Source organism: Aythya marila (assembly GCF_965140915.1).
Source record: "Aythya marila genome assembly, chromosome: 2".
In the NCBI taxonomy this organism is placed as follows: domain Eukaryota; kingdom Metazoa; phylum Chordata; class Aves; order Anseriformes; family Anatidae; genus Aythya; species Aythya marila.
The window spans coordinates 80,437,200-80,453,118 of NC_139043.1; the positions used below are offsets into that span (position 1 = coordinate 80,437,200).

General features: G+C 39.8%; 1 protein-coding gene across 1 annotated transcript in view; it reads left to right on the plus strand.

Annotated features, from left to right (window-relative positions):
* LOC309875701 (uncharacterized protein) overlaps nt 1-13,674 on the plus strand; it is an 18,441-nt gene extending 4,767 nt beyond the window's left edge. The window contains exons 6-15 of the mRNA XM_082755375.1: nt 4-146; nt 1,856-2,023; nt 2,918-3,320; nt 5,230-5,553; nt 5,930-6,105; nt 8,288-8,425; nt 9,324-9,441; nt 10,177-10,319; nt 11,087-11,254; nt 12,020-13,674. Of these exons, the coding sequence (XP_082611501.1) occupies nt 4-146; nt 1,856-2,023; nt 2,918-3,320; nt 5,230-5,553; nt 5,930-6,105; nt 8,288-8,425; nt 9,324-9,441; nt 10,177-10,319; nt 11,087-11,254; nt 12,020-12,421 (2,183 nt within the window). The 3' untranslated portion in view covers nt 12,422-13,674. The remainder of the gene's footprint in view (nt 1-3; nt 147-1,855; nt 2,024-2,917; nt 3,321-5,229; nt 5,554-5,929; nt 6,106-8,287; nt 8,426-9,323; nt 9,442-10,176; nt 10,320-11,086; nt 11,255-12,019) is intronic.
* Nucleotides 13,675-15,919: the final 2,245 nt, after the last annotated feature.

Genomic DNA, 15,919 nt, shown 5'->3' on the forward strand with positions numbered 1-15,919 from the left:
AAGGTAAAATTAAAAACCTGCTGGCAGAGGGAATTATTGATTCAATGACCAGACTTGTGTTGGTGAATGCCATCTATTTCAAAGGCAACTGGGAAAAAAGGTTTGACAAAGAGAATACAAACGAGAGGCTATTTAAAATTAACAAGGTATGATGTACTAACATGCTGACAATACAATGATACATCTAACTTAGAAGGAAAAAAAATCATTCAGGCAGTGTTACCTGGCTGCATGGAGCTTCTTACTGCCTGTCCCCTTGATAGGCAAAGAACTTTCATAGTTTCTGTTAAGTTTTGTGTAATTACTAGGATTTTTAGTGTCACGCAAGTATTTCTCCAGGATGAAAATGAACTGGTAATGTGAATTCTGTAAGAAATCACCTGCTTAAAACAAGCACTATGTTTAATTAAAGCCCTCATGCTTGATTTCAAACCGTTACTCTCACAGTGATGAAATGTATCCAAAAATGCTTGAAACTGCTCCACTTCTCATATAGGGCATTATATTACTCTCCCAATTTACATACTGTAGCATTTTAGAAACCACCAGACTGACTTGGTTCCTGTTTGGAAGGAAGGCTTGCCATCAGTTTCCCCCCAGAGACGAAACAAAGCCCAAGCTTATGTATTTGCTTAGGGCTCTTTCCTCTCCCTTCTGCAAAGACAGATCCAGTGATGTATCTGGGGGTGAGGCCCAGCCTAGCTCTTAGATTACCTTTTTCTTTGCAAACAGTTTTATTTGCTTGTTTTTGAAGATTCTAGTCTTTGAGATCGAGATACAACTTTTTCCAAGTAACCGTGAGATTGAGTATTGCTGCCTTGGCTCAGACAAGGAACTCACTTTTAGATATGCAAACAACTGCAAACCTCTTCCCTTCTTACAAACAAATGGCTTAAATTTATAATTTCATCCTGATAATGACTTGCTGCTGATGGTCTGCAGAAGTCAATGAGTAGGCTCAAATGAGCAGTTGGAAATCCCAGGTGCTAACCTGAAGCTTTAAGCTAGTTATTTTACAGTCTGTCCAGGATTAGAGTTACTTTAACATCCCAGTAGTCTTCTCAGAATCCTATGATAGTAAATCTTGGACTTTTGCACTTCTTATGACTTGCTGGATCATTTTTGGCATGCTGTGTGGCCTTTTCTTTGCTTATTCATCCTTTTCATGCGTCATTGATTGCTGTTGCAAAATCACTTCTGGCATAATCTAAGGGCATTGTTTCAATGGACTTTCCTTTTTTTTAAAAAAAAAAAAAAAAGAAAGCAACACATTGCATGGTTATCTTGTGAAGGCAAGGGGAAAAGTGATTAAATTTAACTAAAAAGGAGGAAAATGTAAGCAAAAGTAGCTGCTCCGTATGTAAATGGAGATGGTGAAAAATAAAACAGAAAAATCTTACACCTTCTTACTACCCCTGTGACTTTTAAGAATTCAAAACGATGTTCTCAGTGCCTTAGCATTTTAGTAGCATATTAAGATATTTCAGTTGTTTTGTTATAGTGCCTAGAGCCACATGGAGTGAAATGAAAATACCTAAATGGAAATTATTTTTTATTAATTTAAAGCAAGGAACCTAGGTCCTGCTTCTTGCCAGCTCTGCTTAGTGAACAAATATGTGTTCTTGCTTCTTTGCCTTAAAGCAAATTTCACATATATTTCCCCATTAGAAACTAAGGAGTCCTGAGATTTAATTTTTATCTTTCTCTTTATGGAAGAGTGACAAGGCTGTACACTGCAGTGTGCTCAGGTTTCTGTACAGTCAAATTCTAAAAAGCTTTAAGTAACTGGTTACCTGTTTTGTATTTTAAGACCAGCATACTAGCTCAGTAGTAACCGTTGATGTCTTTATTTCAGAATGAGACCAAACCTGTGCAGATGATGTTCAAAAAAGATAAATTTCCAATGACCTATATTGGAGACCTGGAGACCAAAGTCCTTGAGCTCCCATATGTTGGCAATGAACTCAGCATGATCATCCTGCTCCCTGATGCAATCCAGGATGAATCTACTGGCTTGGAAAAGGTAAGCTGTTGAGCTAAATCCAGACAGTTTGTATCTGGCCAGGGAAGCGAGCTTGGTACTGCATGCGAACCTGCAGTTCAGTCCCAAAGCTAGGATACCACTGGTGCTCAGGATTGGCTGAAATACGTCCCATATCTCCCTGCCCCCAAAGTGGCATGTATTCTTTTCACCTGCCCCCGAAGTCAGAGGCTCTGGAAGAAGATGTAGCCCTCATCAGGAGCAGGAGTTAGCTGTGGTTATGGTGAAGCCCTAGTAGGGGAAGCAGCGGATGAGAGATTTGGGGGAGCAATTATGACTTCCTATAGCTTGTCCCATAGGTCTTCCTTACTGAACAGCTGGCACATTGTCACTGGCCCTCTACTTAGAAGCATGCTCACAGGGAAGTCTGTGGTCTCTTCTGTTGTAGAGATACAAGTTTTGGTTGCTTCTTGCTCTAGCCAAGCAATTAATAAGTTTTTCTAACACTGACTACAAAGTGTGTTGTAAGCAGGCTTTTTCACCAGCCTGTCAGCTGGAAGATACTGAAATAGGATCTTTTGGTTAAAAGGAAGAACTGGGTTTGGTTTCTTTGGGACCTTGTCGTCAGTTCTTCTGTGCTTTTACTTCTCATATGTAAAAATGTTTTTTACAGTCTAATGTGTTTTATAAAAGTAAACTTTGAGATACTATCTCATAGTAATGTATCTACCACAGAGAGCATACAGGATTGATCTCAGCTGAAGCCATAGTCTCTGGTAGGTAATAAAGCTTGTATTTTGGTTTAAGACCCTGTAAGCTCCAGAAAAAGATGCATGTTATGCATTATATAAACAGATAGAGTAATCATCACTTATGCCTGCATAAAATTGTGATTCTTCTTATTTTAATTATGTAACTTGTTTGTTTGTTTTTTAGCTGGAAAGAGAACTTACATCTGAGAAGCTGACAGAGTGGATTAATCCAGAAATGATGGATATAACAGAGGTGAGAGTGTCTTTACCCAGATTTAAATTGGAAGAAAACTACACTCTCAAACCTCTTTTGAGCAACATGGGAATGCCTGATGCGTTTGACGTAAGGAAGGCAAACTTCTCAGCCATCTCAGCTGGTAACGAGCTAGTGCTTTCTGAAGTGGTTCACAAGTCCTTTGTGGAAGTCAATGAAGAAGGCACTGAAGCAGCAGCTGCCACAGCAGGAGTGATGTTAATGCGCTGTGCTATGATCGTTCCAGATTTCACTGCTGATCATCCATTCCTCTTCTTCATCCGGCACAACAAAACTTCCAGCATTCTGTTTTGTGGCAGATACTGCTCTCCCTAAAAAGATGTCTCGACAGAAGTGCTGCCATTAACACAGTAACTTTGTTCCTTTAGGATAGGATTACTCTTTTGCACTAACTGCCTCTTTCAACTGTGCCTGAATCTGCTTCTCTGGTCATTCATTTGAGCTTCAATAGAGTACCAGAGACACTTAGACATACACAGCAGCTGCTGTTTAAAACAGGTTTGCTATCCTGTGCACCTGAGTAGAGAGTTTTGTAACTTCTTACTGACAAGAAATAAGCTCAGTGAACACTTGAATCTGTGCTTACAGTTCCCATCACACTTTCCTTTTTGTGGCCACCAGACAGTAATCAGATAGTGACATCTCATAGAAAAGGAAGAAGTAGATTTTGTTTGACAGGTTGGAAGACATCTCATGCTGTGTTCCCTGTTGTGTGTGTTCTGTTTTTTTTTTTTTTTCCAATCCCCAGTATTTTTTGTCTTTTATCATTCTTCCAGAACATTTAACACTTTCATAAAGGTGAAGGGAGGTGAAAGGAGGCTTTGGCAACCTTTTATATGTTGTTAAGCATCCTGACTAGATTTGTTTTTTTGGATGATAACTGGATATCTCTTATACAAGAGTGGGAATAAAAGTATGTCTCTGTAACAAGTGACCTTGCAAGTTTTCATGGGGTAAAGATTGTTGTCTTACCACTATGTGACAGATGGGTATATTAGCTATCACCTAGTTTATCAGTCCTTTAACAAAGAATGTAATAAAAAAGCATATGGTTCCTCTGTGGTATTTAAATGCTAAAGTTTTATTTTTTTCTATCTATATATTTTTCCTCTTCGTGGTTTGTTAAACCTCTTACTTTAACTGAATGCCAAAGACAAAAACTGAAGTGACTTTGCTAACAGTGATTTGTTTTGCTATTCCTGAAATAATAAATGAATTTGTGAGTGCCGTGGGAGTTCCTTTCTTTTGTGACCATAAGTTATGCAATTCTTTTCACCTGTAGTAGGAAGAAAACAAATACTGCTTGATGGAGGGCAATCAGCTTTCACCTAACATTAGGAACTCATTCCTTACCCTGGGCTTTGCCAAATGCTGCAAACCCTAGGTGCTGACTGGAATTACTGCCAAGTTTGGGGTCAGCCTTGGGATTCATTATAAAGAGCTTTTAAGGCAGGGGCTCCGAAGCCAAGCAGTCATTTCTGGCCAGGATACTAGTGCTGCGTGTACCTTGGAGTGCATTTAAAGGGTGCTTGCTTGTCAGGGTGGGCACAGTGCGTCAGCCATGCCAGGTGATGAGGACGAAACCATAATTTAGTGTCTGGGGGAAGCAGCAGCCACCAGCAGGCGTGGGCTGCACATCGCTGCTTGCAGCCCTGGCCTTTGCTCTCTCCCCGCCCTGAGGCTGCTGGACCACAGCGGGGCTTCGGCGCAGGTAGGTGGGCAGGCAGCAGGAGGGGGATGGGGCAGCCCCCACCCCAGGGTGTTTTCTGCAGGAACAGGGCCATAACGGAAGGAAAAGAGGAATTTTTGCTTCGCCCTGTAGGGTGCTGCTGGTGGGCTGCAGACACTCGGCGCCACTGAAGCACGGTCGCTGTGTGGTGCTGTTAAGTGAAAGTAAAAGTACGCTTTTCCGTCTGCCTTTTATCTAGGCTTTTTCTTAAAAAAAAATAAAATAAAATCATGACTGTCTGGCAGCTGAAGCAGTATTTTCTTTTTTTTCTTTTTTTTTTTTTTTAGAATTTGTACAGAAAACCTGGGCTAGAAATCCCCAGATTTCAGCTCGAGCTTTTCCACGTAGCTGGGTCTGGGCGGTAGCGCTGCTGCCCTGGATGTGGGGGGGAAGGAGCACAACATGCTCACGGCGAAGTGAAACCTGATAGAAAAGAGAAGCTAGAAACCACCAAATCTAAAATCAAAGAGAAGGAGAAGTCTTCCTGCTCCAGCAGGAAGGTTTTACAGTACTAACCGGTACCACCACCTGCCTTTCAACACGTTTTCACACCTGACCCAGCCCTCACACCTTTCACCCCGCTTCCTAAGGGCTCCTGGTGGGGATGTAGCTAAAACGAGTCACGGCTCCGGCCGTGCAGTGCCCGCCCTGGAGCTGCACCTCTTCTGTGGGTTGCTCCTGCTCTCAGCAGCTCACAGCAGTCCCGGGCTCCCCGCCTGCACCCGTGGGGCTGCTCAGGTACTTCTGTGCCCCGGTGCGAGCTTGGCCTCGGCAGAGCCAGCAGGTGAAAGCAGTGGTGCTGTACACGTCCCAGGAGGTAAGCGTGAGTATGCCTCTGGTGGGCTCGGCACCTTTTTGCAGCGTAATTTGTGCTACCGAGGCATGCAGCTCTTCTCACGTTGTTAAATAGTGTCCTTAAAGTTGGCATGCTGAGGAAGGGTGGGGTGTACAAATGCAAATAGGGGAGAAAAAAATGCTTTTTCAATGTGACAGATTCCATTTCTTTTTTTTTTTTTTTTTTTTTTTCTTTTTTTTCTTTTTTTTTTTTTTTATTAAGGTGAATTGAGAGTGAACTTTTTGCTGGTTCTGCACCCAGATGCACCCAGATGAATCCAGCCTTTGTGACTCACCGAGTCGCGTTAGGTCCTTCAGGAGTGCTTCCTGGAGCCCTTACCAAATGCTTTATTTTTCAGCTATAGCCATGGAGAGCCTGAGTAATGCAAACAGCAGATTCGCACTCGATCTCTTCAGGAGGGTTAATGAGACCAACCCAACAGCAAATGTTTTCTTCTCACCCGTCAGTGTTTCTGCAGCCCTGGCTATGGTCCTTTTAGGGGCCAAAGGTAATACAGAGGCACAGGTGCTGAAGGTTAGCAACATTTTCTCTCTTGTTTTATATTTTATTAACGTCAAAAGTCATTAAGTTTTAAAGGCAGGAAAAATTAAAGGAGGGCGTTATTTTTATGAGCGTGGGGCAAAATTTTTGTCACACTCATTGGGTCTCTTTCTGCTATCTGTCTGTCCTTTTCCAGCGCTGTCTTTCCATCTTTGCCATCACCCCTTTCTCTCACTTAATTCCACTTAAGTTAATTGTTGAGGTGGTAAACTAATTGCACTAATTTATCAGTCATCATTTAAATTGACTGGAGTTTCCAGCAGCAAGTACTTGCTAGTTTTCATGAGACATTTCCACAAGAACTACTGCTTTGTAATACATGGCTACTAACAGCATGCTTAATAATACCAAGTGTATTTTGTAAGTAAGACATAATAATATAGTTTTATATTTCAAGCATGACAACTATGATAATGCATGACACTGCTACCTAAACATCAATATCGTAGTAGCAGCTAGACACCCAGATATCTGTGAGGAGCTGAGGCCATGTGCCTACTTGTACCGTAACCTTAGGTTAGGTAGGAGAGCTCAAAAGACAGTGGTCTGGCATGTTCACCTTGGGTTTTGCTGCAGACCCAGCTCATCAGCCCTTCCACGTCGGACAGCCTGCCCCATGAAAGCTGGGGCAAGCAGCTTCTGCATTTTAAGTTAGTCTTCCAGAGCTGGTGGTTTCACAACTCTGAGTGCAAGTTACAAAAGCTGGTGTAGGTAGGAGTGTACCAACTTCCCCTGTGTCTCCTGCACAAAAGGGATTCGGTTGCTGCTGTTTCTCTCTTTGTTAGGCAAATGTCTGCTAGTGCAAATGGGCGTATGAGAATTGCCGCTGCAGTCCTCGTAACGTATTTGCTTATGATTAATTTCACCTTTGTATTCTGAACTTTAGGAAGAACTGTTTTATACTATTAACCAGTGCTGTGCTTACTGAATAAGACAGTAAAATTGAATCACTACTTGTACAAACAGACTTTGAACATATATTTCTTATGATTCAACTGTCGGCCCCACCCAGGATAAATCTACTGAGATCAGAAATAACGCAAAAGAAGCTTGTGTGTGTTTCGGCACACTAACCTTCAGTAATGCATGTTCCCATAGCATAATGCTTTATTTATCAAAACACAGCTAATTAAGGAGACAGTGACTGATAAGCACGAAGGGCGGTTTACAAGCATATAGGAATTTGCTTCTGTGGTCATAATCCTATTGTGATTTGTCTTTGTACTGGTCTTCCTGATCTGTCTGTATGTGCAATGCAGCTTGAATTCATGCGGGCAGCAAGGCCTGACCCAAAACCCAGTGAAGTGAAATAAGGCTTTGCTTTGGATTCAGTGGCTGTTCCACAGTAGTCTTCCCTACTGAGAAATACTTGATTTAAGTGCGGGTGAGATGTCCCTGCTTTGGTCTAGTCTTTGCTGTCAGTGAGGTCTGGTAGCTCTTGTGATCCTGTTATAAGACTTGGCTAGCCAGCTTCCCTCTAGGAAAGGATGTACTGGTGTATAATATGGTATATACTTGCATATGGGGTAGCTGTATGTGCGTACACACACATATATGCACATGTGTGTGTATATGTTTATATATATAATATAAAGTATAACTGCTTTTAATTTAAATATGATAGTTATTTTTTGAAAGTGCTTATATTTTCATGAAACCATCAAAAATAATTGTTCTAAATTTTCTCCAGACCTCGCCTTCCTCAAGAGTTCATATGAGCCCTGTCCTAGTTTTCACTATATCTTTTGAAAACCAAAAACCCAAGCTCCCTATGGCCAAAGACAGAGGCAAGAAACCTAAAGTGTCTTTGTGGCATCATTTTTCTTTTCAGTTTCCCACCTGGGAATAAGGCCTATCACCCAGTGGCCCAGGGAGGGGAAATACACAGACATCACTTGAGTAGGACTCTGGATTACAGTCAACAGCTTCATCTGGGGCTAAATATAAAGCAGTAGCTTAACACAAGTGACTGACACGGCCAACATAGCCCCAAGGCAATAGTTTCATTCATTCTTTGGAGTCTACAGAAGTCTCTTAAGCAGCTTCAAGCTTCTTTTGCTTTCTTTCTTCAATTCAACAAACCAGGCAGACTGTACAGATACTTTGCATATTGTTTAGAGACAGTATTAGCAGCAGTTGGTGTCTTTTATTTCAGACACTTCATTTTGATGAAGTTGAAGACATTCACTCCGGATTTCGGAGACTGACCGCAGATATAAACAGAAGGGATGCTTTCTATCTCCTACGGATTGCCAATCGGCTTTTTGGAGAGAAGTCCTACAGCTTTTTGCCGGTACGTTTATGCAGATCATAACTGTGTGGTGGAAACTCAGTCATCAGTTGCTTTCCTGTCTTTTCAGAATGCCCTATGGCAAAAACACCACTAGAGTAAGTCCAAATGTAAAACCTGTGACTTTCTGCTTTAGTAAGCAGTGCAACGTAGGCATTGCTGTCTTCACTGAAAATGTAGCCAGTTGAGAATTTGGGGTAAAAATATTTCTTGGCATATTTCTAAAAGTTACTGGGCAGTCAATGAAAGTGTTGCATACATGTGTATGCATTTTCATATATGTCGGCATCTGCACAATCTGAAGGATGCGCCTACAGGACATTAGGCAGCCAAGCCTTTTGTTTGCTTGTTCACTTCTGCTGCATTTTGGGCTCAAGGCAAAAAGTCAAAAAGTCTAGGTTGTTTACAGTAATTATAACAACATCCCTCTCCTATGTCTTTTGCTACCAGCTTTTTAGGATTTTCATTGTTCAGGAGAACCACATTACTTAAAATATTTTTGAAAACATTTAACGGGGATTCCCTGTGTGTCTAAACAACACGCCTCTTCGTGTATAGCCAGGTATTGCTATTTTTATCCCTTTCTGGGACTTTTTTTTTTTTTTTTTTCCCACCCCAGTCATGCTTGAGCCTGTTTCAAGAGAATGACAGACGAATACTGGAACACCTGTAGTAAGCACTACAGATGTATACGTGGCGGATGTTCCACGAGGCTTACTCAGTGGTGTTTCAATCAGAAATGGCAATAAAAAACAAACAAATAAAAAAAAACAGACAGTGCACTGTCAGAGCCCCACCTCAGAGCAGGTGATAACGTTCAATTTGCATGTTGTCTATATCATAAAGAGATGTTTTCTTATCTACATGAAATAAAAGCTGTCCTTATCATTCCAAAATCTAGGATTTCCTGAATAATGTTCAGAAATTATATGGAGCTGATCTGGCTACAGTTGATTTTCTTCAGGCATGTGATGAAGCCCGGAAGGAAATTAACCAGTGGGTAGAGGAGAAAACTGAAGGTAAACTACTTTCATTAATAAAGTAACAAACATTTTTTTTTCATACTTTAGGAGCAGGAGTAGGCTTTGTTTCCTGCCACCTACGGAGTAAATTAGTTTTGCCCCAGGGTATTCAGTTGATTCATTGACAGAACCAGAGAATACCTAAGCAGGGTACTTCGACAGTTACATAAATCCAAAGTAATTTTCATTTTTTGTGTTCAGGCAGGTGCTGGATAGTTGTATAAACATAAATTTGTAATAATGAATTGGTGAATTAGTCTAAATTTGACTAAAATGACACCGTAGTCCATATCTTCTATATTTCTAAATCCAATAAGGGTAAATCTGTGTATTTTCTAGTCCTTGCAGAATTGACTGCAGGTACTGCAGAGGAATTTGACTCTGAAGCAATGTGCTGGAGCTCTCTGTGGCTTGGTTTGCTTCGGGTTCTTTTCATCTAGGTAGCTAGAATCAAATCATGAGAGATATACTGAGTCATATGTGACGGTTTAAGCTAAAATATTACATTTTCTTGTAACGGTATATCAAAAGTTATAGTAGTGTGTACTAGTAACAAGCATGGTGTGAAGTAAAGCAACAGGTGCTGAAATAAAAAATGGTTTATCATGGGAATGGGCTAGAGTTTTATACTTGTAGTATTTCTATAGCATCTGTAATTTTATGGATGATTTGTACGCAATCAATGTATTACGAGGTTTTATTGTGACTTTCCTTTTGTTGTCCCCTCTGAAGGTAAAATCCCTGATCTGCTGTCTGAAGGCTCAGTTGATAGCACAACCAAGCTTGTTCTGGTGAATGCTATTTATTTCAAGGGAAATTGGGCAGAGAAATTCGAAGAAGCCAACACCGTTGAGATGCCATTTCGATTGAATAAGGTAAAACAGATGCATTTTAGCATTATATATCTAATGACACGGTCCAAAAATATAGGTCTCAAATTGAAGCTTTACAAGATTTACTCACAAGTAATTTAATAAAAGAATGCAAATAGTGATTGTTTTCAGTTTACCTGAAAGAGGTTCTTTGTGGATTTTAGCATTTTTCTGTATTCAGCAAACTTTTTGTTCTATCACTTATTGGAATAAAATTAGAAGTGATTCTTATGTGTAGGCTAGGACCCTGACTGTGCCTGGCATTCAAGTCATTGCACATATTGTTTGAGCCCCATTTTCTTGTTCTATGTTCTGCTTATGTTAACAGCTTTACAAGATGCTATAGATGCTATATCTACAAGATACTATCAGCTGATTTATGTTGAACGGGGTTGATCTTTTTTGACTTTTAACACTCTCCCCAGTCATTTTTGCTGCTAGAGCAATGTAAAGGTCCAGCAACTTGAAGAAATCTTTTTTTTTTCTTTTATTTATTTATTTATTTTTTCAGTTTCTGCAATGACTATGGCATAAAAGCCAAAGGAAAACCAAAAATTCATTACATCTTTAGAAAAAAAATGTTATTAAACATGCAGCCAGGAGTCTGATGAAGGTTGTTTTATAATTGCCTGATATGGTGGAAGAGGGAGGGGTTGGGTTTTTGAGGCGTTTTTTGAGGGAGGGTTTTTGCAAGCATGCAATTCTTGTCAGTATCCTATCAGATCTTTAAATTAGTATTTTAACATTTTCTGTACCTTTTAACAATCCAGAATGAAAGAAAAACAGTGAAAATGATGTATCAGAAAAAGAAATTTCGTTTTGGGTACATCTCTGACGTGAAGATCCGTGTTTTGGAGCTGCCTTATGAGGGAAGAGAACTTAGTATGATCATCCTGTTACCTGATGATATTGAAGATGACTCCACTGGACTGCAAAAGGTGACCCACCTAAGCTAAGCTAAAGTTATTTAATGGATAAGGTCAGCCATTCAAAATTAAAGCCTTAATGAGTTCTTAGAGCCCCAAATCTATCAAGCATTTTTGTTTAGATAATGCTCTGCTAACACTGCAATATGGAACACATGCACACACTGAATCAGGGAGAGAAATTGTGGTCTGGTTTTGTAGCTTGTGTTTCTGTGTCCTTTAGCTTGCTGAACAGAACCACAAGGGAGATTATGAAAACAAAATTAACTTGCTTTGCTTTTTGTTTGTTTGTTTGTTTGTTTGTTTTGTTCTGACAGAACCCTCCTTTTGCTACCTTTGAAAGTCTTTATTTTCTTAGCCTTATGACAGTTAAGCTGTTTTCCATTAAATAACCAGTAACATATCAGCATCTTCAATCTCTCTGATGATTAGTTTTGTTACTGATTTTAGCTATGTAATTCCACTCAGTTAGATTAAACAGGAAGAATGATTAGTTTTGGTTGCCATCAGTGTATGCTTTATGCTTTTCCCTTCTCTGCATAGCAGCAAGAAGCAAATATTTGTTTTACTTTATCAACTAAAAACCGCACTGACTCCACTTAATTTTATTAGCATTCATTTGATCTATGTGGAGCTATCAAAAATGAGGGTATGGTCATTTTTATATAGTTATTTTGTAGTTGTATAGTACTATATAAAGCCCTTTAAATGCTTTAAATGAAAGTGACACATTTCTACCCTGGTGATAGGTAATGATTTCTGTGTTCTTAATTCTAGCTGGAAAAGGAGCTCACCTTAGAGAAGCTCCAAGAATGGACGCGTCCAGAGCATCTATATTCAACTGATGTTCACGTCCACTTGCCAAAATTTAAGCTAGAAGAAAGCTACGACCTTAGATCGGATTTAGTTGCTATGGGTTTGTTGGATGTATTTGAGAGTGCCAAGGCTGACTTGTCAGGAATGTCAGGGGCACGTGACCTTTTCCTCTCTAAAATCGTCCACAAGGCTTTTGTAGAAGTGAATGAGGAAGGCACAGAAGCTGCAGCTGCCACTGCTGGCATTGCTATGCTCTGCATGGTTATGGAAGAGGATTTCAATGCTGACCATCCTTTCCTTTTCTTTATTCGCCACAACCCAACTCGAAGCATACTTTTCTTTGGCAAATATGCTTCTCCGTGAAAGATAACCTATCATTTGCAGAGTCATTCCTGCAGCAATTGACAGATACTTTGCTCATGAATGAGCTGGATTTTGACACAGAAAGTTGAGGCTCCTATCTTGTTTTTAGTAACTGTCATAGAGGTTCTGCATTTCCTGTGAAAACAATCCCAGAGAACCTGATTCGTAATTTTTTTTTCTTTTTTCTTCTTCTGGAGATTCAGAACATCATTAGTCACTAGGAAATAACTGAGACAAACTTAACCATAGGCAGAAGAAATCTTCTTTTGAAATCGGATGAGAAATAGAAATATTATTAGAAGAAATTTGTGACTTTTAAGACACCCATTCACCCTGTCTCTCTCTTTCCATGGGTTTTTCTGTGTTTGCTCTTAAGGCTGACAAACCCCTGACTTCATTGTTGACTTGTCCAGTCATTCTTTATGCACATGTACATGAAAAGCTATGTCTTGCCTAAAGTCTTGCTTTTCAGAGATGCATTAATAAAATACTTCTAGGCACCAAAAGGCATGCTCGTGAACAGCTGAGTTTACCCAGTTCTGTCACGGAGTAGAAGGTCAGATAACATTTGTTTGGAGACATCTATTAATAGAGAAAGGATTAAGCTATTTAAACAAAAGCAACCCCTTTCAGACATTACCCAGAAAACTTATAAATACAGCTTTTGAATGTGGAGGAGGAGGAGAAACAAGTAATAGCTTCAGGCGACATAAAGGCAATTTTTCAAATACATAGTTTGGTGCCATTTTTGTTATTGAAAGACGTGTGAACACCTGTCAGGGTTAGGAAGCTTTAAATGCTTGGAGGTAAAGGGTACCTTCCTGCAAGCTTTCAGTACAGTATAGCTTCTCTCCAGAACCTGTGTGATCTCCAAAAGAAAAAACTCTTCCTCAGCTTTCCAGAGGATGACTACCAATAATCTGCAGCACATACCCGATGTTACTTCATTTATTCTTTATGTACAAGGATTCAACAGTTATTGAGCTCTCAATTCCACTACCTCTTTATTAATTAATTCTTTATACTGTGCAACAGCCTTTTGCTGGGTAACCACTGTAATTACACTGTTAACATTGTGTTTATTTCTGGATATTATTTACCTGTTTCGTGTATATGCTGGGTACCGTTTCTAATGTTTACCTTTACAACCTCAGCTCTAAGTGGGGCGCACACAATCACTTACATAATTGCAAACTGCATAATAATTTTGTCTTTAAGTAACCAATAAAGACTTTATAAGTGTGTGTTCAAAATGGAAATTTTTGTACACAGCTTATTATTTCAGAGTACAAAAGTAACCATCTATGTGGCTGGAAGGCTAGCTCCAAAGAAGATTGCTGGCCCAGTAGGCATGTTTAGCTATATGAAGTTTTTGGCCTGTTCAGAGTAGGTGGAAATATTGAAAAAACAACCTTGGCTCTGGAAAATAGATTAATAACTGAAGCATTTGCTTCCCCTGTAATTGTAATGACCATCTGCTAGCACAAGGAACAGGAAGAAAATAACAGTTTATGTGAAATGACATGAGCACATTGGTAAACATGGCCATTCCCTCTAGTCCTGTTGCTCGTTACTTGTGAGAAGAGGTTAACCCCCAGCTCCCCACAGCTTCCTTTCAGGTAGCTGTAGAGAGCAATAAGGCCTCCCCTGAGCCTCCTTCTCCAGACCAAACACCCCCAGCTCCCTCAGCTGCTCCTCACAGGACTTGTGTCCCAGGCCCTTCACCAGCTTCGTAGCCCTTCTCTGGACATGCTCCAGGGCCTCCATGTCCTTCTTGTAGTGAGGGGCCCAAAGCTGAACACAACACTCAAGGTGCAGCCTCAGCAGAGCTGAGTACAGGGCTCAATCCCTGTTCCTGATTCCTGATACAAGCCAGGATGCCATTGGCCTTCTTGGCCACCTGGGCACACTGCTGGCTCATGTTCAGGTGAGCATCAATCAACATCCCCAGATCCTTTTCCTCCGCACAGTTTTCAAGCCACTCTGCACCAAGCCTGTAAAAAGTCTTGTAAGTGGGTAAAAACACCAGCTCAAAACCCATGTAAAAATTTGAAACTGTTTGGTGTTGCATTAGTTCTAGGTTTCTGGGCCTTTGGTTGTAGCCGCCAGGCAAATAAAGATTCTACTGCCACAGACAGATTTTTGATCAAGGACGGACCATAAACTCACTTATATTACATCCTTATCTTAATCTGTTTAAACCCAGTCAACTCAGTCAGCACATGACCTCTGAAGGTGAGTGTACCAGGAGATTAAAGTAGACAAAGTTACACCGCTTCGTACTATCACGCAAGGTTTTATGTAGAGACCTTAATTTATTACTTTGGTTTCAGAATTCAGTAGCTGAAGTATTACACAGAGACAAATTTGGCTTTCTACAGGCAGGATACAGAAAATCAAATCACAGCAATAAGAATTTCAATAAATGTCAGTACATTTTTCTTCACATGTGGCCATTTTTAAAAGAGCCAGCAAATCTATGAACTGGTAATTTCCTCCTGTATTTTATGCCCCACAATAACAGAGTGGTGGGTGTTTTTACATGCTCCTCAGAACAAGTGACAAGGACTGACTGTATAAGGGAAAAGTGGAATATCAATTATATTCACATGGCCAAAAAATAAATTGAAAAATGCTGCTACAACTAGCTCACACAATGCACTTTAGCTTTAGAACTACTGAATGAACTCAGGCTTCACTGCATTCAAAGCCTGGTAACTTTCAGTATGCTTTAACTGAAGGCTAAAGAATAAATTGTAACTTTAATGAGCTAAAGATAAAACAGAGATAAAACATAAAAGATAAATGCCATATCATAAGTCTCCACACAAAAACCAGGAACCTAACTATAGTTTTTCAGTAGCAGTCATAACTCTGCATGCATAATATACAAGAACAACTTCCATATGAAGTTTCTTTATATTAACCCAAGGAAATGTAATATTCAAGAGGAAAAAATCAGACTGACTGCAGATGAATTTCCTAGGAGGGGATTGATAAATACATAGGAAAGAACTTCCCTGTTCAAAACCAATTTGCAAGGGGCTACTAATTTATGAAGACAACATACAAGTTTCTTCTCCAACGGAAAAGAGAATTACAAAAGGTAAACTGCACTCTCCATTTTGTTCTCTCCCTAAGCACAGTGTGCTTTATACCAATTCAAAATTCAGAGCAATATATGTTCACTGCGATGTGATGAGTAAGACTGACTTGTATTACTGTTCACATAGACTCTTTATGATAACCCTTTAATCTCAGTAATTAAAAAAGATAAAAACAAAACCCCTCTACCATTGGGCTGCTATCTGATTCATAGAATCTAAGTTGCTCTTCTTTTAAAGTAAATATCGTATCCTGGATAAAGTAGAGAGCTACATCTCGGTTTTAAGTCCCCTTACCTTAGAGATAAATTTATACAGAGCATGTTTAGTCAGACTTTCATTATTAAATCTTTTACATACTTATACATGAACAAAAAGCTGGTAAAGCACATAA